The sequence below is a fragment of the Apaloderma vittatum genome, unplaced genomic scaffold (assembly GCF_000703405.1).
Source record: "Apaloderma vittatum isolate BGI_N311 unplaced genomic scaffold, ASM70340v1 scaffold10348, whole genome shotgun sequence".
In the NCBI taxonomy this organism is placed as follows: domain Eukaryota; kingdom Metazoa; phylum Chordata; class Aves; order Trogoniformes; family Trogonidae; genus Apaloderma; species Apaloderma vittatum.
This window is the reverse complement of record NW_009730236.1, coordinates 14,845-40,328: the sequence shown is the minus strand read 5'-3', so window position 1 is coordinate 40,328 and position 25,484 is coordinate 14,845. Positions and strand designations below refer to the sequence as shown.

General features: G+C 40.7%; 1 protein-coding gene across 2 annotated transcripts in view; it reads right to left on the bottom strand.

Annotated features, from left to right (window-relative positions):
- MYH9 (myosin, heavy chain 9, non-muscle) overlaps positions 1-24,624 on the bottom strand; it is a 56,318-nt gene extending 31,694 nt beyond the window's left edge. For both annotated transcript variants that reach the window (XM_009874728.1, XM_009874729.1), the window contains exons 1-7: positions 24,266-24,624; positions 18,559-18,715; positions 8,362-8,389; positions 7,473-7,566; positions 2,317-2,409; positions 1,057-1,120; positions 412-510 (exon numbers count right to left, since the gene is read on the bottom strand). In XM_009874728.1, coding sequence (XP_009873030.1) covers positions 412-510; positions 1,057-1,120; positions 2,317-2,409; positions 7,473-7,566; positions 8,362-8,389; positions 18,559-18,715; positions 24,266-24,598 — 868 coding nt within the window. In that variant the 5' untranslated portion in view covers positions 24,599-24,624. The remainder of the gene's footprint in view (positions 1-411; positions 511-1,056; positions 1,121-2,316; positions 2,410-7,472; positions 7,567-8,361; positions 8,390-18,558; positions 18,716-24,265) is intronic.
- Positions 24,625-25,484: the final 860 nt, after the last annotated feature.

Genomic DNA, 25,484 nt, shown 5'->3' with positions numbered 1-25,484 from the left:
GTGTGCTAGGATTCAAGATTTCTAGAGCTGCTTAGGTATTAGCAGCTTTGCTTCATTTGCTTAAATGCAGAGTACATCCTCGCTGGACCATTCCTGCACTGGAAGGGTTTACATCATACAAGATGAGACTAAACATGGGACAGTGATTTAGATAAGGAAGGGCGTAGAGTCATTGCTGGCAAGGAGACAAGTGCAGGAAGGAACCAGAGAAGCGAGTTTTCAGGAACTGAAAAGCGCAGGGGGAGGGCAGAGGGATGTATGAGTGTACAGAAGAAGTGGAGGAGGGTGACCAAATCTAAAATGCAGAGCCAAGAATCTATGAAGGCACAGGTCCTAGCCTGTAAGTGTTTTGGACCCCGTGTCATTGTCATGAGGAAACATCACAACTGCAATAACAAAAATCCTACTTACTCTTCAAATGCTCCCCTGCCCCAGACAGCAGGTAGTAAAAGATGTGGAAGGTTCTCTCATCTTTGGCTTGACGAATTGCACGTGATTTCTCCAGCAGATCTTCAGAGAGTCAAGGCATGTGGCACGACATACAAATCACCTTCTATTCTATAGCAGGAGAAAAAACTCATACTATCTGATGTTCTCACGTCAACTCACAGGGGTATTGATTTAGTGATTATTATCAGTCAACAACACACTGATCTTCTGGTCTCAGCTCTGGCAGCCTCTGAATGATGGCTATACGAGATAAAAACCAGAAAAACAGCTGCCATTCATCCCTGCTTGCCTTGGAAAAAAGTTAGAATGGCTTATGGAATTCTAAAGCTATTAATCTTAACACAGTTTATGCTTCTATTTCATCCTCCTAAGATTACAATTCGTTCATTCAAAAAGATTTCCACCATGACTGTAATGGTCAAAGTACTGTATGAATGAACAGGAGACTACAACAGCAATCTTGCTAGCATAATTTAAGTGCTTCCTATCACTTTCTTGAACTGACAAACAGAAAGTCAGTTGTGAAGAAGAGATTGTTAGGTACCATTATTGCGACCTCTACAGCCTTTAATTTCTCCTGTTAAGTGTTAGTTACAGAAAGGATACAGGTCTCAATGTTGGCTCCAACAATGTAGCCATTGACGTCAAAGTTGATCCTGATGAACTTGCCCTAAAAGGAAGACAACAGCATTAAAATCAGTACGTGGCTTTGGTGAGGCCGCACCTTGAGTACCGCGTCCAGTTTTGGGCCCCTCACTACAAGAGGGACATTAAGGTTCTGGAGAGGGTACAGAGGCGGGCTGCCAAGCTGGTAAAGGGCTTAGAACATAAAAGTCTTGTGAGAGAATGCTGGGGAATCTGGGGCTGTTTAACCTAGAGAAGAGGAGATTGAGGGGAGACCTCATCACTCTGTACAATTACCTGAAGGGAGCTTGTAGAGAGGTGAGGGTTGGTCTGTTCTCCCTAGCGGAGAGTGATAGGATGAGGGGAAACGGATTTAAGTTGCGCCAGGGGAGGTTCAGGTTAGATATTAGGAAGAATTCCTATACTGAAAGGGTTGTCAGGCATTGGAACAGCCTGCTCAGGGAGGTGGTTCAGTCACCATCCCTGGAGGTGTTTAAGAGAGGGGTGGATGTTGCGTCGGGGGGCATCGTTTACTAGGCTGATAGGGCTAGGACAAAGACTGGACTCAATTTTCTAGGTCTCTTCCAGTTGATACCATTCTATAATTCTAGTATTCATTCTATCTGGTAACAGCAGTAAACAGCAAAGGTAAATCTTCTCTTTTTAATCCAGGAAAGGAAATTCAGGTCAGGCAGGTTTTAGGCAAAACATAAGGTTGGCCAATAGGCAATGCCTACTGATCACAACAGCGACTTAACAAATAAGACAACAAACACTTTCAAACATTTCTGACATTAAAAGAGCCTACAATGCAAATTCATTATGTTTCAGCCTGGATTTTCCACACCCAGGGTCCCTTCTGTTTCACGTGCTATATGATCTTCAATCATTTTCATTTAGTTCCAGCTCTAGCTCTCTCATCTGCCTCTCAGACAGTGTCCACTGCTCTCAAGAGCAAGGAAAGTTAGTACAGTATTTGTTCTCTCCAGGATAAAACTGACTGCAATACAATTACAATAAATATACGCATAGATGATCCTAACACAGACTATGTTTTCAGCATTCCAGAGATCTATCAGGTCTACTGTGGATAATTCACCACGTGAAATTCAATTCCCAGATTAATTTGAAGGAAGTTCCTCGCAGACGGTTGTTCTAACCCTGACAGCAATTCACCCAAAAGCAGACCAAGTCTTCCCAAAGTGTAGAAGACTGGCACCCACACCAGCTTGGAATACTCACAAATCTTGAGGAGTTGTCATTCTTTACTGTCTTGGCATTCCCAAAGGCCTCCAGGATTGGATTAGCCTGGAGCAACTGTCTCTCCAGTTCCCCCTAGAGAGAAATCGGAAGTTAATAAAGTAGGTAGTGGTGGACTAAATCAACCTTGGGTCAAACCAGCGCTGAAGTTCAATTCACACTAGCTTGACATCTGTCGTAGAGAAGTCATATTAAACCTCAGAAGATGATCCCTTAAACCTTCAAAGGAGGCTCAGTTACATGGGTAAAACAGAAACATTCACAAATACACCTTAGTCCTTTCCTAAACACAAGGGCATCCCAGTGCTGCCTTTCTGATAACAAGAAGCCCTTCAAAACCTCTTAGCTATTAACAGCCACAGACTTCCCAGGATCAAAGTGAAACCCTGTGCCATCCAAGACCAGGCCCTCATCCCAAAAGTATCTTGCCGCCTAGGCTGGAAGAGTGAGGAAAATCCCATCTTGCTACTGCAAGACTGTCCTGAACTCTGCTAGTAGTAGATTAAGAAATCAGTCTGAAAAGGTCTCATGTTTTTAAAAAAAACACAAAATCAAAACAAGAGGTCTGCACTAAGAGTCTACATCTTCCAAAATACAAACAAGCAAAAACCTCCTTTGTAAGGAGGCACACAGAAAAAGAGAATTAGTGGTATCCCACAAACTGCATGATCGCTTGCATTCTGCTGCCATATTCACACACTCCTCCCCTCAAGGAACATAAAATGCTGCAGCTGTAGAAAAGAAAATTCAGAACCTTTATTCCTGCCAAGTACTAGACCATTGGGGCATATACACCCTTCCCTGCAGGCTTTAGATCTATCCCTGGCTAGTCTTAAAAATTACTTGTCCTCTGTTCTAAAAGCATGAAGTTCTATATATTTCAAGATTACCTGAAAAGCTTCTGTCTAGAGACAGAAAATTACATTTTAGATTAATGTTTCTCTTTTTAGCAGTTATCAGTAAGTACTCAAGACTTCCTGTGCGTAACGGATGGAAATGAAGTCTGATTTGTGAGAACTGGCATTTATGGGCAAATTATTTAAGGGTATTTCTAAAGGAAATTTGTTCCCTTTCATTCTCTAAGTACATTATAATAACAGATTAGTCCTTAATATAGCCTTTCTAAACATACATGCAATAAATATATATATATGAGAAACTGCACAAAGAACTACAAGACTTTATTTCTTACTTCCACAATCACCTCACTTCATGCTTGCAAAGGCCAAACAAGCCCCTCAATTCCCACAGAACTGCATGTATACAGAAAAACACTGTCTGCACATACACACTGCAAACACTTTCATTCACTGTCAAGTATATATAATGAAGGGGTTAGTCCCGGGAAAGGAACTCAGGCTGGGACATCTGCTCACTCACAACAGAGTCAGCATGTGGCTTTGTAAGGATAAAACCTTGAAACTAGGGTTCAGTCCTCGAAAGCATGTGGCAGTCACATTTCCCCTTCCTATCCTCCTATTTCCACATGTACTGAGGTTGGAATGCTCTTTCCTCACCCAGTTCCTCCTCCCCATCCTGCCATGAAGTGCTAAGCCTTTGCTCATGGCTGTAGTCTGCTACTATGCAAGTGAGATGCCAGCAACAAAGCATTTCAATCCAACTGTGGGACAAGGAAGGAATAAATTAAAAAAGCCCATTTTTTCCTCTGAACAGAAGTCAGGTTTTGTTATCAAATCTATTTTAATTATTTGACTAAAAATAAAACTAAGGTCATGCTTAGCTACACAAAGGCCAAAGGTTTACAGAAATCCATACTACAGACTGTCCTGTTGTTTAGTAGCTTGGGGGGAAAAAATGTGTAACTGGTGTCAAGTAGTTGTTGGTAAACAGTAGTTTAGAGGTGTTTAGGTCTCTTGAACCACTATAGTAGCAACATACAACAGCTCAGAAGCACAGCAATATAAAGCTGTGGGGAAGGGAAAATTCTAAAAAGAGTTGGTCAAGTCAGTGAGCTCTCACGTCTTGCCTTAGCATCACGATATAGCAGGAAGATTCTCAGCAAGTCACAGCAATGGCACATATGACAGAGTGGCTGCAATTACTGCAGGGTATCCACTCCTCACTGTATGCTGTCTTTGCTTAAAAAGACAATCCCATTATCTTAAAACTTTAGAGAGGTTTTTGGGTGGAGATTGTTGGGGGTTTTTTACCTTAAATTTTCAAAGTCACATTTCACTGAAGGAGGAGACTTCATTACTGTTATGCAATGAGTGGTTCTGCAAAGCAAAACCAGTACGACACAGAACTGTCCATCACAAGCTTTCTAGAAACCCTAAGATGCTGCCAATTTTCTGACACCTGTAACTGCCATTCCTTGACCTGAAACAAATTTGTTTAATATTTGGCACGCATTTGAAGTATGTACAATATTCCTCAAGATGACAGGAAGAGTAACAGCCACTGCATGTTAGCCCATGGTTGGGCAGTGCACACTCTTCAGTATCCTCCCTTTCTGCCACTCTGAACTTACAACACCAATTTAAACCAGTTAAAATAATTGACATCTATCTTGTATTCTAATTTTTTTGCATCTCATGCACTTCTTCAAATGATTTCTATGCAAGGTACAAGTTTTGCCAGCCATTTATTCTTCAAGAAGTACAAAGAAAGGCATCTAGAAATCACAGCTAGCTTTAACAGCATGCAGTTTTAAAAACTAAAAGATGAGGAAGGGTCTTTGGGGTTTCTATTTTTTTTGGTGGGGGTTTTCACCATTTTGCCTCTCACACTTCAGGAATTTGCTTTTGTATTCTTCTCTGCAAGATTCTCAAATAACTGAATTCCAACAACAGTGGGTTGGATAAGAAAGGGAGAAAGATCATCAGTAACCTAACCTTAATTACAAATATTTACGCATTAGCAACTAAAAACATCAGTCTCAATTTTCATAAATAAAGTTTCATCCAAAAAAAAAAGTGTTTACATTAGATTCAATAGGCCCCAAGAGGAGCCTTAATGTGCTTAGTAGTCACACCATGCAGCTAGAAGCTATTTAGCAGAATATACTAATGCACTGGGATTGGTGGAACGCGCTACTTCGTCCAAAACAAGAGAGCCAGAACCGAATATGCTTTCTAAATCTGATTTCGCACTGATATTTGGAAAACAGGGTTTTACACCCAAAGCTTCAAATAAGTGACATTCAAGGAACTTTCTTGGTAGATAAAAGCACCTCAGCTTTCCATATTGTCACGGGTTAAGTTTCATGCCTAGACTTGTAGCATAAAGGTTCAACACAATCATATTCTTACCTAAAGAAAAAAATCTGCTGTTACAAGTATACCTGAGAGCCTAAAAAATTTTGCATATTCATTTTCATAAACCCTTATAATCTGGTTCCAAGTTCAAGGTTTGCACAGAATTGTTGCACAGAGCACTCGTTACCAATTACCATTCAAAGGCTCCAGTTCTAGATCCTTCTTGGTAAGGCCAGTGCCACTGTTTAGTCACAAAACTAGATCAAAATGTAAAAAAAAAAAGTGTGTGTGTGGGGGTGAATCAAACCTGAGCGAATCACCAACCAGCCTAACTTGGGACTGCTTTATTCCCCTAAACAGACTGCCTGTCCTGCTTCAGTGGTTGAAATTTTGCACAAGTATAAGCAGTGGAAGAATACTTAACTCAACCCCATGATTCTATTTTCCACACTTAAAAAAAAACAAAAAAAAGGAGAAGGTTTCTAAATACAGCTACTGACAGACCATGGAAAAAGCCTTCATATGTCTGAAAGTTTGGCACATAGAAAGTTGGGTTTTTTTGGTTGGATTCCAGAAGTTACTTATGACTGTGTGCACACACATAGTATGCCTGCGTGCAGAGATTCCTTCTCACTCACATACTCTACACTCCTAAGACATGCCTACGCATTAAAGCTGCTACGGGAAAACTCTTATGTAGAGATACAATGGCCACGCTTGGCATTTGGTTTTCATTACACAGCTCACCAGTGAACATTTCCAATGTGTTCAGCTCTGACAAACAATCTCACAGCCCTGGAACAACCTGTCTGCAGGGCAGCCTTCCCCCTGACTTTGTTTGCAACATGTCACTGCAGGGAACAGAAAGCTGAACACCTAACTACATTTATCTTACTAGGAACGCCACACACACTAGATGGTTACAGTTCTAGGAAAGCCTACTCCAGTCTTATTGCTCTGGAGGAATACTTATCAAATGGTGTACCTGGGAAAATCCTGCAAGAAAAACCTTAAATGCAAACTAGCATTGAGTACAGAACACAAATATTCTTGATATTACTTTAGTCTCTAATTGAATACCCTCACAAAAAGATTACTGTGCACCACACACACAAGAAAATAAAATTGTGAATTGTCTATGGATTTGTTTTAGCTGCAGAAAGTGATATTGGTGTGGAGTGAAAAGCTGCTCAAAAAAATCACACAATGGGACAGAAAACGCATTCCTGGTGCAGAACGTGCAGTAAACGTGCAGCTCACCTACGAGGATACAACTGACGAATTCGGCAATAGTCCATCGGGGGAGAGGGAGGGGGAAAAAAATATAAGTGAGACATCTTTAAAGTCCTCCCACCATCACCACCACCCTCCTTTCCTGTGCTGCTAATACTTGGCTCTTCTCTACCCTTTTAATGTTTTCCTACAATTTCAAAGTTTTCAGCCGAGTTGACTAGCCTACCACTGTATTCTCCAGTTTTGAGACAATACATATAAAATAGCCAGATCTGATTTACAAAGGTACAGAAGAAAGGAAACAACTCCTTCATGGAAGTATCATTTTTAAACTGAACAGACTGGTTATAAGCAACACATTTGTGTGAAAAAAATCAGTACGGGTGATGTTTCATTTATAGTGTCTCTTGCCCATGCACTTGTCTGAGAATCCAAGAGGTTGTGGAGAAGTTTATCCCCACTGTAGGTCCACTGAATTCAAAGGAGTTACGACTTGGAATGATGTTCCTTGGCTTGCAAGGTTTGACAGATTCTATTATTTCACAGTTCACTGTCTTCCTCAGTCCCCTGATAGATGTTACTGTCTAGGCTTTTATTGAGCAATACAGCTCTTACCAACATTAGCCAATATACATTTATTGTCCAAAGCCAGCACAGCAATAAAGCATCATTAAACCTAGGTCTTACCTGGTCTTTTTTGGACTTGTGTGAGGAAGCAACATGAGCCAGATACTGAATGACCTTCTTGGTGTTCTCTGTTTTACCAGCTCCCGATTCACCTCTGTGAAGAAAATCCACAATTAGTTCACAAACAAGATGTAGTGGGGGACACAGTCAAAGTTTTAACCCCAAAAGGGCTACAGAGCTCCTTAACTGCACTCTGGCCATTGCAGCACTCCCTCAACACCAGGAAAAAACAAACTGTACTGGCAAGCAGTAGCAGTGTAGCTGGACTACAGGCTCGCCCTCAGCCAGTTTGCTGCTGGGTGCAGGTTCCACATGTGTGACAGTGGAGGAAGGCAATCGAGAACTATGCTCACTGGTCACTCAGGTACAGTGATTGCCAAGACCTGAGGAATAATTTGGAGGCTGCTGTTAAGAGGGAGGGGTGAAAAGAAATGAAGTGAATCTTTCAAAAGGAAGCTTCCTGATTGTAAGAAGAAACATCAATTCCTAAAGCCGAATTGGGGGCCAACCAATTTTGCTGCACCTAGAAGAGAAACTGTCGTATCAAGGGTATCTGTTACTGTATCACTCTCATGACTGTGAATGTATTTAAATATAAGAATTGCATCCAATCTGAAGCACTTCTCCAAGCCTTTTCCGTTTACAAAGCTGTATTCATTTAGGAGTTAGAGCACAGGGGTTGTTTCAAAACCTGCCTTCTTGCTCCACTTCTCATGAAAATTATTTTGCAGACAGGGTTAAATATACATTGGAGGAACTGTAGTGGGATCTCCCTTGACTCTCCATTATTACCTGATTTGCTGAGCTTACAATTAAGAGAGTCCTTCAACCAAGAATCTACAAACACAAACTCTGACATTCAGACAAGGTGACAACTATAAATACTCACGTGCAAAGGATGGACTGATCCTCTCGATCTAGAAAAAAATTTTAAAAACATAGTCAGACTATGACTCTAAAATTTAATTTCTGTGACGGAATGAAGTCACCACCAAAGACAAAAATAAGAACTAGTAAAGTCTAGCGAGTATCTTCAGAAATATGGCTAGCCAACTCCTCCTCTGGCAATAGACCTGAACCTCCTACCATGTGCCAAAGTAAAATGACACCATAGCAATTTAGTTTTCTTCAGCCAGAAAGAATATCGTTTGTGTTATAATTTATCTACAAACAACGAAGAAGCTTCCCACTGGACACTTCTTTATCACAGAGATATATGTTCTTCTGTTTCCCTCCCCCCCGTTATACTGGGCCCATACTGACTTACACTAGTTATCAGCAGAGCAGTGGAAATGTAAGGGGGAGGAGGGAACCGGGACTGCAACTATTACAAATCCCAACATGACAAGAGCTCACCTCAGAGGTTTTCACCCCTAAAATAAACACTTGAAGCTCAATGAGAGATTTTTGTTACTTATTAGTACAGAATGGACCTGAAAACTACAACACTGAACTGCAGCGTAAGTCCTACACAGCTGATTTGTTTGTGGCACCATGTTTTAACACAGCAGCTGACAACAGTAGAAACCTTTTCTTTTTCATGTTGACACACCAGCAGACATACTAATTCCCATGTTCAATTCTCAGCTGTGGCTGATAAGTATCTTTCCAGTTACAGAACTTACTTCACCCAGTCTATCCACCATTATCTTTTGCCGCATCTTTAACCTCCTGTCAGCTTTCACCTATGATTCCACTTCCTTATATGCAGTCCTGACTAGTCCTTATGCCTTCTTCCCACTGCTCCTCCACCACTTCTGTGGGCACACACTCCTCCTGTCTTGGTTTCCCCTTTCATCTACCCCTCCATCTTGTGCCCCACTCCCCATTCTCCACCTCAATCCTGTTCCTCACTTATGGTACCAGGAACCAGCTGTGAGCACCGGGCAGACTGGAAAGTGCCTGTGCCTACACCACAGCAGCCTTAATACCTTGTAGTCATCCCAGGGGCAGCGAGACCTATTCAGACCTGGGCACAGCAAGTCATTCACAGACAGTCCAGAAGAGCTATTGACACACTCACAGAATAGACTGTGCACCAAAAATCAAAATCCCTATTAGTTTATAAGTTACTCATCTAGCTGTGGGGATTTTTGTTTTGATTGATTTTAGTCGGGGGGGTTTTTTTTGCCTAAGATCAAGACCAAGAACTATCAGCTCATCCAGCTGGAGAACCTCAGTAGCACAGAAGCTAGATTTCATCCAGTTATTGTCACAGAATTGTAGAATTATTTGGGTTGGAAAAGACCTTAAATATCATCTTGTTCCAACCCCCTTGCCATGGGCAGGGACACCTCCTACTAGACCGGATTGCTCAAAGTTTCATCCAGTCTGATTTTCTTTCCCTTTTCCATGCTGAACTCCAATTTTGTGTTGGATTGAAGTCTAATCTCTAAAAAGGCAGAAAGCAACCCTCAAACATCCACAAGAGTATACAGTTCACTGGATTGCTCAAATAAATCATTTCAGCAGTAAGTAACCTTCAACAATACATTTATTCATGTGACTGTCTCCATATTTTAGCTACTTATTCCTTCTATTCCTCTCCCCAGTAGTTTACAGAACCCAAGTGCACTCAGTATTCTGCCCACCAGAGAGTACTTAGACCATACAATTGAGTCATCATTCAAATTGTTTTGCACAAGATAAAAAGATTGAACTGCAATTAGCGATGGTTTTATAGTCAGATAGAGTTCAAGTACTTGAAATCACTTCCTATAGCCTTAAACTTTGCTGCTGCAAGTGAATTTATCATTTCAGACCTAACTTTTCTTAAATTATTCTGAAACCTATGATGGAAACATTAGGCTCACACGCTACAGATGAGTGACTCCTGCTCTTAAGCTTCTTAACTAGAAATAGATTTATGCAGATGAGTACAAAAAATTAGAGGAAAATAATCTGCTTTATCCCTGTTAATACTGTTCTCGGAAAGAGCTGAGCACCCCTAAGACTGGAAGAAAGCAAGGAGAAGAAAATCATCACTCAACTAGTTTTGGCCTAGCAAGTTCTTAAGCATTCAGAATTAGATACTGAAGCTGTAGTAGCACTGCATATTTCATTTTTCATTTTTGCTACATTTTATTCATTGCCTTTAAGACACTCACACCTTTTGCTGAGGAACAGGCTAAGAGTAGATGTTAAATGGCTCCAAAGATCCCACCCATTCAAGGTTCCCAGTGGGTCAAGGGCTCAGCAGGCACATGCCAGCCCTCTCCGTGACTGGGCACTTTGCGTGTGGATCACGGGAATAACTAATGACTCATTTATGGATTGCCTAAGGAAATGTATTCTTCGGTACTGGGACACCTGGGTGCAATTCTCTCTCACAAAGCAGCTATGTTGAAGGACAAGACTGTGCCTCAGAATAACCTGACTTTCAAAAGCTTGACTACAAACAAGCAGCCCACTTTATATAAGGTTATACTCGCATTCAGATACTACAGAGGCTCTTCTAAGAAGCCAGTTTGAGCAAACAAAAGGAAAAAAAGTGGGAAAAAAAAGAAAAAAATCAAGATAGTCCTAAAGTGCTCCTTACTCCTGGCAGCCAGCTCTGGTTTTGGACTTAGGAGCTCAGGCTCCTCAAAAAGGCACTTGAGCCCCAAGTGCTTGAATAGCACATCTTCCCACCCCCTGCCCTTCAGGAGGAGTTCCTGATTTCAGAAAAAACACATTGGTAAGCAGGCAGATAAACCACCTGCACAACAGAAAAAGAGATGATCAACATCAGCCCTTCAGCACACAACACTTCCTGATCATGAGAAATTTTGTCATACTTAGTCAAGAAGCTCTTCTCAAGCCTCATTCCAATGAGGCAAGGTAGCAACAGCACCCTGGAGTGACCCCAGAAGCCCCAAAGGTGCAAGCACAGCATTTTCCTACACCCTAAGACAGCAAGGTGTTGAAAGGTCCTCAGGCAGGAAAAGTCGCAGACGGTGTTCAAAATCCCCTCCGCTCTACGTTTTCCTCCCCCAACGTACTTTCCTGGTGGCCGCTGCAGCTGCGTTAGTCACCTCTGCTTTAAGCCAGCAGGAACGTACCTGCGAGTGCAGGCAAGTCACGGGCAGCAGCCTGCAGACACGGCCATAAAAGGCAACATTCCTGTTTGCAATCCGGGGGAAATTCTTTCCCAGGACTGCAAAGCAGCAGTCATTGGGATAGCTGGAATTCTTCTAATTGTGTACAGACAGACAACCCAAACGATATATTGAGCAACAGGAAACTGGAGCCGAGCAAAAGGCCAAAGAGCTAACATATACAAAAGCGTAACTCTTAGATACGCTTCCAACTGAGAACGCCAATATTCATTCTTCATACAATACCTACTTGTGCCATCACGAACTCATTTACCCAGACAAGAGGCCGCACTCCACCCCTCTTTTTTTTTTTTTTTTTTTTTTTTCTTTTAAAGGACCATTCAGCATGGGCGTACTGCACAACTTCAGTCAGCACTTGCCTTTACTCCATGGTCAGTTGTGCAAGCAACCTACTCAGCAAAAGAGAATGTGCTGGGTACCATAAACTCAGTTGCTTATAATAACACAATCAAGAAACGCCTGATTAAAAGAAATCTGTATCTGCTTTTCAATCCTAAACAGAGTCACTTATTAAAAACAATCCAGAATAACAACTCATTAGTTAATTATAGCAACAGTTCTGTATTTCAGACCAGCTGGCAGGGAAAGCTTTTTATCTAGGCTCTTCTTCAGCTCTCATCACCAGAGTATTCAAGTGATCATAAGAAGCAGCAGCCTCAAGCACCCAGAAATTCAGGAAGTAAAACATCCATCAAATTTAACCTATACAGCAGTACGATGTAAGATCAGTAGATTAATTTTAGCACATATATAAAAAAAATATCAAAATCATTCTTGACTCTCTTCAGTCCAAAAATAAAAGATTGCAATTTAGACAGCTTCTAGGAGCTTCAGCATATACTAAAAAATTAATTAAACCAAAATTTGTTTTCACAAGAAAGACATGTTTTACATAAAGTCCTCAGCCTTCTTGGTGTTTCTACTGCAAAACAACAAACCTGAATGAATACTGAGCTCCAAACTCCTGAATTTTGCTTTTAGATGTTTTGGGACAGGAGGTTGGGAGGCTAGAAGAGAATGTGCAATTGAAGCTGCACATCTCAGTTACAGAACATCCTAGCAGGCCTTTATCACTCACTTCCTCTGCATGAGTGACTCCAGTTTCAAGCCCGTTCATAGCCATAAAAGGAGAAGTAATATAGCAGTCACACAACGGTGACATCATCTCCCAGGCTAAGAGGAAGTGTAGCTGAAAGGCAAAGGCTTGGCTTGCAGTCCCCTGCCTATAGCTAGCTGACTCATTAAGGCTAAAAGCTTAACCAGAGTGAGATGGTACCACCTACCTCCTAACCGCTGAACGTCTGGCAGAACCGAGCAGGGCTTGGCCCCTCGAGGTTTCCGTTACTACACTGCTCCCCTAGCAGTGCCCTCAACACCCATAGGCCAGCCTAGGCAACCGGCTGGCTGACCGAGTCGGAGAGCTGACCTAAAGCAAGAATTGCTCCCAAACGTACATGAGGGCTTCAGCTGTGCGGTCGTTGCAGCTCCTCAGTGCCTCCTCAAAACTCCACTTCCACTCTCACCATCATCTTACAGCCAGCGTCCTTCCCTCAGGGCTCTAATAAAGGAGGAACCCCAGGCACCTGACACACTGTGCTACTCTGAACAACCCCACTGGCATCAAATCTAACCAAGTATGTTCACTGTGGTGCTTTAACCTACATGCTGCTTTGAGTAGGATCAAAAACACTCCAGGGGAACACCAGAACAGAGCCGCAGAGCCTGGTTTTGCATATAATTCTAAGGAATGCATTACAGAGAAGTTTCAAAATTCTAATAACATATCATCACTTACACCCAAGAAAAAAAATTTTTAAAAAAAATCAGATGAAGGACAAATGGAGCATATCTGTGACAGCTCTCAAAAACAATGGAGCTTCAAGATGTAAAAAAGGAGAAAAATCACTTGAGTTGGCAGAACACCGCAGTGCCAAGATCAAGCTTTGCATTATCTGAAGTTTGAGGACAGTCATGAGAAGAAAAGTAAGTTCCATTTCAAAAAACGCCATATATTCTACCTGGTCAAATGCAAATATTTATTTCCCCACGTAATTTTTGGATTAGAGCCATAGCCCTTTCTCTAGCACTCCTTAACTGAATCTGGAGATGGCAAAACAGGAAAACAAGTTAGGCTGTAATTTTAGGTCACACAAATGTTTATGAAGTTCTGACAGGAAAGAAAAACTGGTATACAACCTGCAAAAGCTCAGGCAGCTCACAATACTGAACAGTGAAATGCAGGGGGACTGACAGCAAGGGCTGAACCATTACATTTGTGAATGCCAGAGAGCTCCTACTCTGGTTTACAGGAATGAAACGAAAAGGGTGTGGTAACTGCTAAAAAACTAGTGGGCAACAGACTCTTTTTTAGCTCCTTGTTCTATTGAAAACCACATTCCAAGACACAGATTTTGAGAGCTCCATTTAGAAATCTCAAGTAATCCAAAGCATGTGAAACATTTTTTAGGAAAATGAGAAACTACATACATCTACTCTTGCCCTTTCTGTACAAACACCATCAAAACTAACATCCTCCACAAATAGCTTCCAAACTTAACATTGCCCTTTGCATCAGAAATTTGGACAAATCTTGGAATTAAACTAGTGAAACCACAGGCTGTACTCTTTTGGGTTTAGTGGAAACAGAACTTGACCTTTATGTGCAACTTGAAAGAGACATCTGTGCCTCCTCATAATTGAAACACCCCTGTCAATCAAATATCCCCAAACTGGGAAGCTGTACACAAAGAATATTCTATAGAAGATAAAGATTTGGGACAGTGCAATATACAGTGCAGCATAGCAGACTGAGACCAAGTAAATTTAAACAGAAGCATTCTACTAGCTCAGAAATTTAAATATGTAAACATCTAAGAATTACAAATAAAATACTTCAAGGTCATACCCTATAGAAGCAGATCTTGAACTGTCTCCTGGGAAAATGACAACTGGGCCTGAGGTACATGTGAAGAACTACAATGACAAGTGAATTGTCTTAGAATAGCTAACACGGTTAGCTCCCTTAATGTAAGGAGGCCAATAAAAACAAGGAAGTTACTATGTTTCAGAATTTTTTCTTTCAAACACCAAACCCAGAGACTACCTAACTCCCGAGAGAACACCAGCAAGGTGCTGGCTTTACAGGCTCCTTCACAGACTAACCCATCAAGGTCAAGGAGGGTTTAATCACTGCACAATGATTTTAAGAGTTTTGTTCAGTGAAGCGTTAGGAGCCTAATACGCAGAGAAACTGGATGAGAAAGGAGATGGAGTATATTCATTAGCAATGTGTTCTCTGTTCTCTCTCCTACCTATCTCTTAGTTGAGTAAGTTGAGATTCAGAAACCAAAATAACCATACTGATCCAACTATTACAAACGTTTCAGACACTGGCATTCACAGTCATCATGCACCTAAACCAAATGTCTAGCTTCTCTAAGTATTCAATGTAGGAGATTCCCTATATATTCCCTATATTCCTATATATTCCCTATATATATTCCCTATATTCCAAACAGACAAAGGGGGGCTGTTTAACAGCTTTAAAACAGAGTTTTTACCAGAGATATCCCCTGGAGACTATGAACTGAGGTAAAAGATGTACTCCTTCAAGGTACATCTCCCACATTAGAATAAGGATTTATTTGCACAAGACACCACTCTACTTGCAATCATCATCACCAGAAGAGTAATTATTCTGAAAGCAAAGGAACCTGAAGCTTTTGGCATCCATGCTACCCAGGGAACAGAAACATTAAGTCAAATGGTTGTTTTCTCCGAAAACAAAAACACTTCTTTCCAGAGTTCTGCTCTTAAAGCACAGGAAGTCTCCCCAAGTGCCACACATCAAAGTAATGTTTTATTCTCATTTCTGAGTTTTAATGTCTTGGGGTGGAGAAAGGAGGAAAAAAAGAAAAAAAATCACTTTGAACACATTTTCTATCATATTATTGCTTCAAGGAAGTGCTTCTGGCGAAATTTAATAAAATGCAATTTAACTTCTTGGGATATATAAATGCCACATGACACTGTTGTGAATGAAGTAACCAGGGCAGACACAAAAAGAGGACCAAGCTCACCCATAGTGCATCAGTATAAATGCCTGAAAAAGGGTTAAACTATTTCTGGATTAGCAGAGGTTGGAATAAAGCTCTCATCTTCCTCTCCCTTTCCAATTCTTTTCCTGATGAATGTCCTTTTGAATGGCCTGCTTAGTAGCATACCACAGACTGACTGAATTTTTATTTTTTTTTGGTTTTCAGAGTCCAAATCAATTAACATGCAAGGCTTTTCCACTCTGTCAGCTTAAGAGATATCTATACCCAACAATGACAGAAATCAGAGTCAACAGCTTGCTGTACTTCTCCAGATCATGAAGGATTCCTGGTCTTCAGGGCTCTGAACGTAACCTAGGGGAGGCAGCCTAATCCTAAATGCCTCCGGCTCACGTAGAGCACCAGACCCTTTCATCTTCTATTCTCTGCACGGATTCCTGCCATACCACTGGCTGCTGCACCGAGCCTCCCCCACCTCTAAGCAAAACTGAGAAAGTGGAACAGGAATGTTGCTTTCCATTGCCTGACAGGCTAGCCAGGACCAAAGACGCTGCAAACAATCTGCTCCCCTTCACCCCCAGGAGCAGACATCAGAATGATACTGGTATTATTTGCAATGAAGCAGCAAATAACCCTAAAACTATCTCTAAGATTCTTGCTAGCACACATACACATCTGTGAAGCAACACACACACAAATCTTTCCAAACCTAGTTAAATAGGACAAAGCAGGCTAGTTCAAAAACTAATTGTGAATAACAATCACATCCAACAGGCGTTCCAAAAAGTCAGTGACAAGATATCTCAAGCCAGGCAAAGAATAGCTGGCGTAAACCTTTAGACTGTTAACACTGCTGAGAATATTGCATAGCTAGAATTGTTCTGGGAAAGGTAAACACTTCAGCAGAGCTCATAGTAATTTCCCCGTGCTAGGAAAAGAGAGGCAGAACAGCCATTCTTTAGCCTTGTACACCAAAGCAATTCAAGTCTAGGATTTCTGAGTTTTAGACATCACTCAGGCAGTGGTCTGACGGAGACACCTTCTCTTCTCAAAAGGAAAGAAAATAGCACTGAATCACCATCAGACCAGGGAAGGTCACCTGTCCCTTACTGCAGAATTGCAGCTGTGTGGATATCTACTGCCACACACGGACAAATCTGGCAGGCATGAAGGACAAGATGGATGCATGTGCGGTTCCAGATGGTTTAACTGTTGTCTACAGAGCGAAAAGGGCTTGCTCAGTCTCCTGACAACAATGCCAAAGAAAGTGTTTCTGATTCTACACAGAATATAGTTCTTTTCAGAGAACAGTAACTATGGTAGGGTTAAGTCAACAGCTTGTTTAAGAAAAAAATATATGTTGGTGCTTGAGCTGACAAGAAGCAGGCAAGGGAGAGAAGGAAGTAGTAAAGGAAGCAAACAGCAAGAGATTTATGGACAGCCAAGCTGCCACATATTGCATAGGGAGCGCATCTGTTAGTCCTTCATGGCAGATCCAGTCTTTATCTGAAGGAAGTGAGGTCCTCTTCAGATCCAGGTTCAAAGGTTGTTTTTTTTTCCTCTGGGTATAGCCCTCCTTTCAGAGTGAAACATCGGTAGTATAGCTGTATTTCTTCAAGAGGTGCCACATCTTCAACAAATTGCCATCAGGCTGCTGCAGCATGTCTGTGTGGCTCACCCTTCTCCACCCAAGATTGTAACAAACACAGCTTAATCAACCCACCATGTCAGCTCTCCTGAATGCTCTGCATGGCACCACACCTTAGCAACCTTTCCCAGCATTCTCCACACATAATTGTTTAAAGCCACTAGACACAGGTAACTGGAAAGAGTTTTTCTTGCTCCCTTTCTAGCCTGGGCAACCATATTGTTAGAGACTTCCTGTGCTTGCAGGTGCAAGTAGTAGTGAGGGCAGAGATAAAGCAGAATTCTTCAAAACTGAGTCTAATTAGAATTTTAAAGCACAATTTTATCTAGCTTTGTTCAAAAAAGTGAGGCTAACAACAAGACCTAGGAGAGACAAACGCTTTAATCACTGCTAGTCATCAGAAAATAAAGGAATAATCAAGTTCATACAAGCCATGCCAAATCAAACTGTCCATTATATCCTTTAAACCTTACAAAGCATACAAAGTATGCCTCTTCACATAATCCAGCTGCAAACAGGAAGAAAAGCACAAAATACCTCCATACCTGAATGCTCTCCAAGCATGTCAAACACAAACACTGACTCTGTCAAAGACTTCTCAGAAAGAGAGATATGCACAGGACATTCAGAGCTCCATATTTAAGTCCTCAAGTGACAAACAAGCAGAAGAATATATAGAGGCTGCTTCTTATTTGTATACACAAAGGGAAAAAAATAGGTCAATCTGCTCTCTTATTCTACAAAAAGCCAACAGATGTATTTAATATTGCCTGATAGTAAGGTTTATTCTTAAGTTCTTAATAAGACCTTAACCAAACAACTCCTATCAGTAAGACTACCACTGACTACTTACTACTACTACCACTTCAAAATGCAGGTTACACTAAGCTTTTTCACTCAAAGTGAATGACTGGATTTTAAATACTTCTGTTACAAGCCAACAGACATACTCGCCCACCTACATCTATCATTCCATACGCTCATCACTCAGTGGGAAAGTTCACTACCTCAGCTCTCCTTGCATGCTTCTCTGAACCCCATGCATTCACACCAGTCTGTTCTTAACATCAAGTCTAGCTCTTGCTAGACTCTTTGTCAGGTTCTTCAACCCACTAGAGCAGGAGAAAGCTATACAACCTGAACACAAGGTGTCAAGTGTCCATAAGCAAGGACAGAGGGGGTAACAATGCTTTTTGATAGCAGTGAGTTGTTATTTTCCTACGGTATTTTGACTGCAACCTCGATTTGTGATTTCAACAAGAGTCATTATCTCAGTCAGCACTCACCTTGCATCATACTCCTGTAGGCTGTGTCTGTGATGGCATAGATGTGAGGGGGCATCTCATGTCTCTTTTTGCCTTTGTACATCTCCACTATTTCTTCTGAGTATATGGGCAGGTTCTTGTAAGGATTGATTACCACACAGAACAGGCCTGAGTAGGTCTGGAAAGAGAATGCACCACCAAATAAAGACAAGAATTAAAAATATGTTATACTTGCACATTTTAACAGCATATTACTTGGAAAAACAAACAACCAAACTAGTCCTTTTTAAAGTGCTTCCTCCAGCAATGCCACATGAGATGCTTCCCAGGAAGTAATATTAGACTCTGAGCAACAGCTAAAGTCATATCAACTTGACTTGTACTCAACCTTTCCAAGTATGCCCAGAGCATCAACTGACATATTAGTCACACTGATAGCAAACTGGTCTCCACCCTGGCTAATTAATAGTTCACTAGGATTGGCTTTTCTTCCCTTCCAAGTTCTTGTATATAATGAAATGGATGGTTGACTTGAACAAGGTAGATGGTCAGCTCTGGAAGCACGTATTTTATTATTATGTTCTGCCTCATGTTTGCTATGGATTTATCCAGTAATTGATCAACTACAATGTAATAAAACTTCAAGCCAAAATAGTTACTAAAAGAAAAATGAGACAAGTGGTACTCCTTAGAGGTTTTCAAGACCACTGAACTAGGCTGAATTCAGTGCTGATCGTACTCTGAATAGGAAGATTAGATGCCCTTCTAAACAACCTTCCAGCTTGAATATTTTCATGATTTATAATGTTATGAGTATGACCAGAACTAGCTTCAAAACTGTTAAGTTCATTAATGTAGTATAGTTCTGAACTAATCAATATAGAAAACAATTTTGAAGTATTCCATGCTCAAAGAGTGAGCTACATTTGCCAAAGTTCATTTCTAATTCATCTCTAAGGGTTAATTTATTGATCTCTGACAGCAAAGCTCAATTTTTCAATTAGTTTCCACTGGCTTACATTCTACAGTTCTAACAGAAGACAACTGTCAAAATACTTCTAGTGAAAATAAGCTTCTTAAAAGAAAACAAAAAAAAAATCTTTGAGATTTGAACCTAAAAAAACCCCAAACCTAATAAACATTTTACTTGCAAAGGGAATACAAGGAGCAGAGGCTTCTTGGATATTTCCTACATATTCTAAAAATAGCATTCCAAGTCTTGCCTCTGGGGTTTAGAGCTACCCTAGTTCGCTGTCAATTTTAGGGGCAGCTGTTTGTAACATCTGGAATGGAGTAGCTTTCTACAGCAACTTGCAGTGCTACCAGAAGAGAGTACATTTGGCATTTTTGATTTTTATTGCTACCATCTCTTCTGTAGTTTGCTCAATGAAGAGTGCTTCAGATTGGTAAAGAGTTCTCCACAACAAGCACAGAGAGTACTTAATCAGATTTAGCCTCTTTAGCTAGATAAAGGTAAGGATTACATTACAGTGATCAGAAGGGTGAAAATAGCATCAAATACATAGTTTACAGCCTTATATCCAAATATCCTACATGCTGGCTTAACATTAAGTATCTAGCCCACTCTTATATGCAGCAGCTTTGGATGCAACTTTTGCCCTATGCCTCCATAAAGAAAAATTTTTATAGGTATTTAAGGATCCTTTTCCATATCCCAGTACAAACTATCAGGATGTGTTTCAAGACCTACTTTTTTTTTTTTTCAATATTTGAGGAATATTTTAATAGCTGACAGAAAATACTAAATTTATTCCCAAAGAGAGAAACTATGTAACCTGGCTAAAATCCTTCCAGCATAGAACTTCAAAAGTTCTAGGAAGCTTCGCTTCAGTGAGACATTCTCATCAGATTAGGTTTGAGGTAGTGCTTGAAAGGATTTTGCAGAAACCAACTTCTCAAGGCTAGTTCCTTTTGCCTCAGCCTTAGTACTCCATCATGTCAGACAGTACTTGTACAGCATGGAATAGGATCTGAAAGGCTGGGTCATATTTTCTTGACCTCTTAGTACATAAGTAGAAGACAGAGTAGGTCCAAGAGGTAGAAATGCTCAAGAGCAGCATGTTCACAATCCATGCAATACACCTCTTCCTTATACTAACATGGAAATAATTGACATTGGAGTCAAATGAACTGTTAGAAGAAAAGCTGTAATTTGCTAAGAGTTCTGGAACACATATAAACAAATAACCTCTAGGCTCCCAGTCCCAGCTGTCTGCATCAGCAACCCTCTTACCTCAAATCCTATGGCAGCAGTAACATGCACATAGTAATCAAAAGACACCCTATATAGTCCCTGTCCCCCTCCCCAACAAAACTAACTCATGCACAGATTGAACCTACCTCTTCTATGAAGATGATAACAAAGCTAAGTGTCTGTTTGCTGCTCAGGGGGATTAGAAGTGAGAGCAAAAAAAACAATGGTAGCAAATACTGTAGTAATATTCCACAAGGAATGTCAAGTTTTCTCATCTGTGTGTGACTTTTTATGGCCATGTTTTCTGACAAATTGGAATTGTTGCTTTTTGAGTAAGAATAGTGCAAAGGTCTGAAGCTGGATTGAAGCAGTCTTACAAATGAGAGCAGCAGTTCGGAAAACACAAGACATTAATTTTAATTAGAGTGATGAAGCCATGAAGCAGGTATGCAGGAAGAAGCCATCAACTTCTTCCAGCATTCTGGCTGCCAGGAGAAATACCTAAGGCAAGTCTCCTTGCAATATAATGATCTTAAGACAGATGTGTGAAGTGGTTATTTTTGTCTAATAAAGAGAGGCAACTAATCAAGGCTGGGATAGGCAACTGAGCGGGACCACCACGTCACAACTGCTGGTCAAGAATACTGACAGAGGTTTGTATAGGAAGCAAGTAGAATTACACTGAGCAAAAGCTGCCAGCCCGACCACAGAGAAAGCAAGAGTCATCTTCATCTTATTAAAGTACAAATAAAGGCTTAAATGCATAACCCCCTGAATTGAACCCAAGGTTCCAGTTGAAAGGCTAATTTATTCTAGGCATAGCTGGCTTGGAAACCTATACTTTGTTTCAGGCACTGCTATCTCAAGATAGAATTCTGGCATTACCTTCAGCTAACTATTTCAAATGATTCACAGGCCAAACTGGAACTAGATTTAATTTTCTAACTGCTAAACTAGCTCTAAAGAGCTGAAAGGGCTCTCTGCAGCATGGCATAAAGCTTACAGCATCAGAAAGTCTTATTTTCCAGTAACTGTTAGCTTCAGTGAAATAACTGGAACCTGTAAGGCTGAGTTTTGAGTTTTACACTGAATACAAACAAGACAGTTCAGGTAAGCATCACAGAAGCTAAAGATGATCTTTTCACAAAGCATTCCCAACACAAAGAGTTAAATTAGCAAGCCACCTCATTGCAGAACCCATCAGAACATGGAAACAGAGAACTGGTGTCAGACTCAAGCTCTTAGTGCTTGAAATGTTTGACACTTCCTGCTCAAAATGTTTGACACTCCCTGCTCAAAATTTGTCTGCACCAGCCATAACATTCCTCTGTTCATTTTTTAGGAGGGGTAGACAGAAAAATAAAGCTGAAGTGAGAAAAAGCCACAAAAACACACAGCTCTGGTGGCAAAGAAGAGAGAACAGACAAGAGCAGAACTAAACTATGCTTATGATCTATCCAGAGACATTATACTAGAGATATATTGTGCATATTCTCTTTTCTGCAAGAGATTAACGATCAACTAACAGCCATTCCAATGAAAGTATTTAAGCCTTCACATTAATCTCCTGACTTGCTGAGAACTGCTGACAGGTGAGATCAGTCCATTTCACAAGTGCACAGAAATACAGTTTTGGCAAGATTCTGTAACAGAGAATTACTATGCTAGGTTTATTTGGCTGAAGGGTGTTGGGCTTTTTTAATACTTCTTACAATCCAACTAGAAGAACTCAATTTATTACAGTCACAGACTATCTCTGAAATTTCAGAGGATATCTTGCAAGATATGTGAAACAGGACATTGCATAGTGTGCAACAGACTTTGAGATGCCATTGGAACAACTTATTACATAACCTAGCAATGTTTCCTGTTCTAAAAATGTTACACATCAACCTGTACATCCTACTCCATCTCACTATCAGGATGCTTCCTTTTGAGAACAGACTTCGACCAATAGTCAAAGGAATTATTGAGTACGCAGACTAATTAACTGCATCAACCTCCAACCATACAAGCTCTCAAAATTTTGAGATCAGATGGTGGGAGCCAAGCTAAATTTCTATCAGCTTTGCATCCTTGAGGTATTCTTTGATAATTTCTGCAACAGTTGCCTATATGCCTTCGCACCATTTCAGAAGAGCTGTGGTCACAGCACTAGTCTGAGCTTCTAGCTCGTGTTCACAATCCTTTCATTAGGAACAGTTCACAAAGGTTTCTACCCAAGATGGATAGCTGGGGTGAATTCCTGCTATCTGCTGTCTTACATACCATCAGTCCCTGTTAAGGCAGTAGAGATGCCCTATAGCTTGACACATAAGCTGGCTACATAAAAGACTACATCCCTACAGGTATGACAACGTAGTAAGTATTCAAAAAAAAAAAAAATCACAAAAGAAAACAAAACAAAACATACAGTCAGATACTGCCAAGAGTTTTCAATTATGTTGTCTTCTCCATATGACAAGTGAGCTGGCTTTGGAGTTTTGGCAGCAGAAAAAGGGATGGAGGGAAAATGTAGACAGGATTTCTTGAAAAACTGAATTAATATAAATGTTTATATATTAAAATTATTCTTTAATGCATTTTATTTTAACAGAACTTCTAATCTACTGTGAAGATGATTTCATAGTGGCTAAAAGTACTAAACATCTGGCATTTCTGCATCCCTCAGAATTTCACCCAAATTTTGCTTTATTGCTGAGTTTAATCAACCAGTCTATGCCTGAACAGTATTCATAAAAGCAGAGACTATCATGACCTATCTCCTGGGTAAATAGAGGCCACATAAAGAGAAAAATCGGAAGGTCTGAAGAACGAGGTCAAGGTTCCAAATTCTCCTTCCTCATCCTTCCCTATTTATTGCTCTGGTATTCAGTGAAGTAGTTGCTGCATGTTTTACTGTGTATGACCACTGGTCCCATAAATGGTATCTTTATCATTTCCACAGCAATAAGAAGCAGGAATCTCTGCTCTTGTCTATTTTGAGGTGGAAAGGAAACAAAATATTTCCTATCTCTAAGCACATGCAGGCATCCATGTGCCTTCTCTAGTAAGATGTTCTGTGATCGAGAATTTTTGTAACACAAAAAAGGCTTGGCACTCTTTTCCACTGAAGCTCCAGAAGTGGGAAAATGCAATTCAGATGTTAGGTATATTAGGACTGTGCTTTTGTTATTACTGGGTTCAGTTCAGATGAGACTCCCTGTCTACCACTTTCCAAGTGCTCTCACTTCTTGCTAAAAGAAAGTTAAATGGCATTCAAAACATCCTGCAAATGTTAAATGTTCAAGACAGATTTACCACAGCATTCCTTGAAAGCTTCAACATTAACTACAGGAGGATTGGCATAGTTGAGTGAAACAATTTTAAGTAGAGGGAAGAAACTAAGTCGCATGAGAGTTCCGTAGAGGGGCAATGAAAGGTTAACATACACATTTTAGGAGCAAAATGATTACAGCAAGTTCACATACCACGTAACAGAGAACTCATACCCCAATACACAAGATTACTTACATAGATCAGTCCCGAGTAGTACCTCTCTTTCAAGTTATGAAGCACAGAAGCCTCATTCAGGCATGTCAGCTCTGCCATATCTTCCACTTTAGAGAATTTGGGGGGGTTCATCTTCTGGATGTCATCCTTATTTACTTTCACTTTCTTCCCATTCTCTGCCAGTTCCACGATGGCTTCATCTCCTACTTCTTCCTTCAGGCTAGCTGCCTCAAACCCATTTCTCTCCGAGGGAACCCATACCAGCTTCTTAGCTGCCCAGTCAGCCTGAGTCAGGGGGTTATTAATGATATTTTTGTCCACATAAAGGTATTTATCTGCATCTCTTTGCGACATTGTGTTTTAGAAGTTGGGGACCTGTGAAAAGAGAGGAAAACAAAAAAGAAGGTATTTTTAAAGCTTCGAGTTGCCTTGCAAATTCCTAGAAGCAGAGAGGCACACACTAAGTACTCCGAGTCCCTGGTCATCAGAACATGCCTCCCCCTTCTTTAGTTTCACGTTAGTAAGCAAGCAAACTGGTAAGCTGTCAAACTTCCAATAAGGTCAAGGTTTTGCTTGCCAAGAGGATGAAAAAAACCCAACCAAACTAGCAAGCAGTTGAAAAAAAAAAAAAAACCTACACAAAACACTGACCGTTAAGCAATTGGAAGTAATTTGGCAGAAACAGAAAGCACGTTAAAGTGGCAAGCATCAAACAACTTGTAATGTGTGCCAATACGCACAGCATCAGATATGATGTCCGTAATGTTCAGGTCAAGATTAGCTCTTCACTGCTCTCCTCGATACACACACTAGCTCAGAAATATAACCATAAATCTTTAATCAACACTCTAACTTCCTATCAACTTGTTCTGATGAGCTACAAATCAAATACCGCAACTTCTTAGAAATGCCATATACTAGTCTGGACAAGAGGAGGTTCATTTTCCTTCTAAAAGACATCATGTTGATAATTTGAGGGGATCAGTTAAAACTCACATTAGACACCATCACCAGCTTAGTAGCACACCCAGCCCACCAGTTTGTTTCTGTTCTCTAGATAATATTCAGTGGCAAAATACCTCTAAGACAGCAAAAGAATAAACCTGTGGCCAGGAAATTTTACAGCCAAAAATCGTCTGTTGGGATCCTTCTATGAAACTGTGGTCAGGCAGAGGATAGAATACCAGCCCTACAAGAGGGAGATTTAGGCGGCATGCTCAGAAAATGGCACCCTAGATTT